At 54.1% G+C, this 2,022-nt stretch overlaps 1 protein-coding gene across 1 annotated transcript in view; it reads left to right on the top strand.

Moving 5' to 3' along the window:
- The first annotated feature begins 596 nt into the window (after positions 1-596).
- The window catches only part of LOC139223684 (formin-like protein 2), a 19,628-nt gene continuing 18,202 nt past the window's right edge, over positions 597-2,022 (top strand). Inside the window, exon 1 of the mRNA XM_070855658.1 lies at positions 597-810. Within this exon, the coding sequence (XP_070711759.1) occupies positions 694-810 (117 nt within the window). The 5' untranslated portion in view covers positions 597-693. The remainder of the gene's footprint in view (positions 811-2,022) is intronic.

Raw genomic sequence — 2,022 nt, 5'->3', positions numbered from 1 at the left:
AAGCAGAATCAGATTATACACACCTCTCTCTCTCTCTCTCACTGTCGGTCTATGTCTCTCGACCCCTGTCTGCATGTGTGTGGTGGGCGGAGCCTGTGCAAGCAGAAGGCTCATTGTCTGAGGAGGCCGAGGGAGAGAGGGAGGAGGAGGGTCGAGCGAGCTTCACACAGACTGCAGCTGAGGGAGAGAGAGACAAAGAGGGGGGAGGCCGACTCTCGCTTTCTTTCTTCATGTGGGGGAGGAGAGGGGGAGGATTAACCGGCTGATCTGCGACACGCGCTCACACACAACATACACACACACACATTTCATATAGACACACGACGCGGCGTCAGAGCTTCATCTGGATCAGCATCATCATCATCAGCAGCAGCATCATCATCATCATCACCATCACCATCACCATCAGCAGCAGCAGCAGCAGCAGCAGCAGCAGCAGCAGCAGCAGCGAGGACGAGAGACAAAGAGACACACAGACAGACAGACAGAGAGAGAGACAGGAGGACGGGGACAGGCCTTCTGTCTGAGAGAGAGTGTGTGTGTGTGTGTGTGTGTGTGTGTGTGTGTGTTCGCTGCATGATGGCCGACCACATGTTCCTGCTGCTGTGTGTCTGCTGAGTGTGTGTGTGTGTTGTTGTAGGTGGGTGTGTTCACTCAGCGTGTGTGTGTTCAGTGTGTGTGTTAGTGTGTGTGATGGGGAACGCTGAGAGCATGGAGAGCCAGCTGGCAGTGATCCGGTCCAGAGCCGCCCCGGTTCGACTCCCGATGCCGGACCCAGCCGAGCTGGAGGAGAGGTTCTCCATCGCACTGGTACGTCCACAACACACACACACACACACACACACACACACACACAGTCAGACAGCAGACACACACACACACACAGTCAGACAGCAGACATGTTGAAAATATAAAGACTACGACTCCTGATGGAGTTTCAGGCTCTTAAAGCTGGACGATGAACTCTGCAGCATCTGTTAGCCTGTTAGCATGCTAGCATAGCCTGTTAGCATGCTAGCATGAGATAACAAGCAGCTCAGCACAGTGAGCTGAGGATGATGGGAATGTATGTAGTCCTGCAACGTGGTGTTGTCCTGATGGTGGCGCTGAGGGGAGGTCAGTCAGGGGGTCATCGACAAAACTCCACTGCAGGTACCATGAGGCTCTGAGGCCGTCATGGATCAGTTTCCCCAGAGGACTGCACACTTTCAAAGGCTGCCCGGCCAATCAGAGCGCTGCAGTGGCGACACACACACTTGGTGAAGCCTGGACACTGAGTCGCTCTGCGTCTCCAGGGGAACTTGTTGTTGTTGTGGTTTATTTTGTCGGTTGTTCACACGGCGATCGTTTGATTCGCGGTTTTAAAGATGGCGTCTGCTGGTGCTGCATTGGCTCACGTCTTTGACCGATCAGGGAACACCAACGTCCCTCGGGGCTGGTCATGGCAAGAGAGTCCCAGTGTGAGATATGAAGGTTCCCATTCTGGCCTTCTTCATCGTCATTGTCTGTCTGAGTCTGGGGGGGCGGGGTTAGTTGGCTCCACAAACCATCCAATCAGAACGCTCTCTGTTGGCTGTGGTGGTTCTTGTTGCTGACGCTGAGCTGACGGGACACCACGAGATGGCGGCGCTGTTGTTACATGTCACTCCTCTTTTGCTTCCTGAATGCCGGGTTAGGGTTATGTTTGTGATCACACCTTGTTGGAGGTTATTGATCCGACTGATCTGTGATCGTGACCAATACACTGATTGATATTCTGTCCAATCAGCTGGTCCAGGTCTGGTCTGCGGCGTCAGTTACCATGGTGACAGCCAGGTGAACGTCTCTAACCCCCCCAGCCCAGGTCTGCCTAACCCTAACCCTGGTGGGCAGGTGGAGGTGGTCCTGAGTCCTGACGACCATCTCCGCTCTGGTTCTTGGTTCCTCCATCAGAACAAAAGTTCACAGCCAGACACGGATAAACGTTCGGGTTCAAACTAGTCCGTGGTTGTACGTAGACCGACCCACCTGCTGCCATCTCAT

This window comes from Pempheris klunzingeri, chromosome 24, assembly GCF_042242105.1.
Source record: "Pempheris klunzingeri isolate RE-2024b chromosome 24, fPemKlu1.hap1, whole genome shotgun sequence".
NCBI classification, from domain to species: Eukaryota; Metazoa; Chordata; class Actinopteri; order Acropomatiformes; family Pempheridae; genus Pempheris; species Pempheris klunzingeri.
This window is presented reverse-complemented; position numbering and strand designations above follow the sequence as displayed.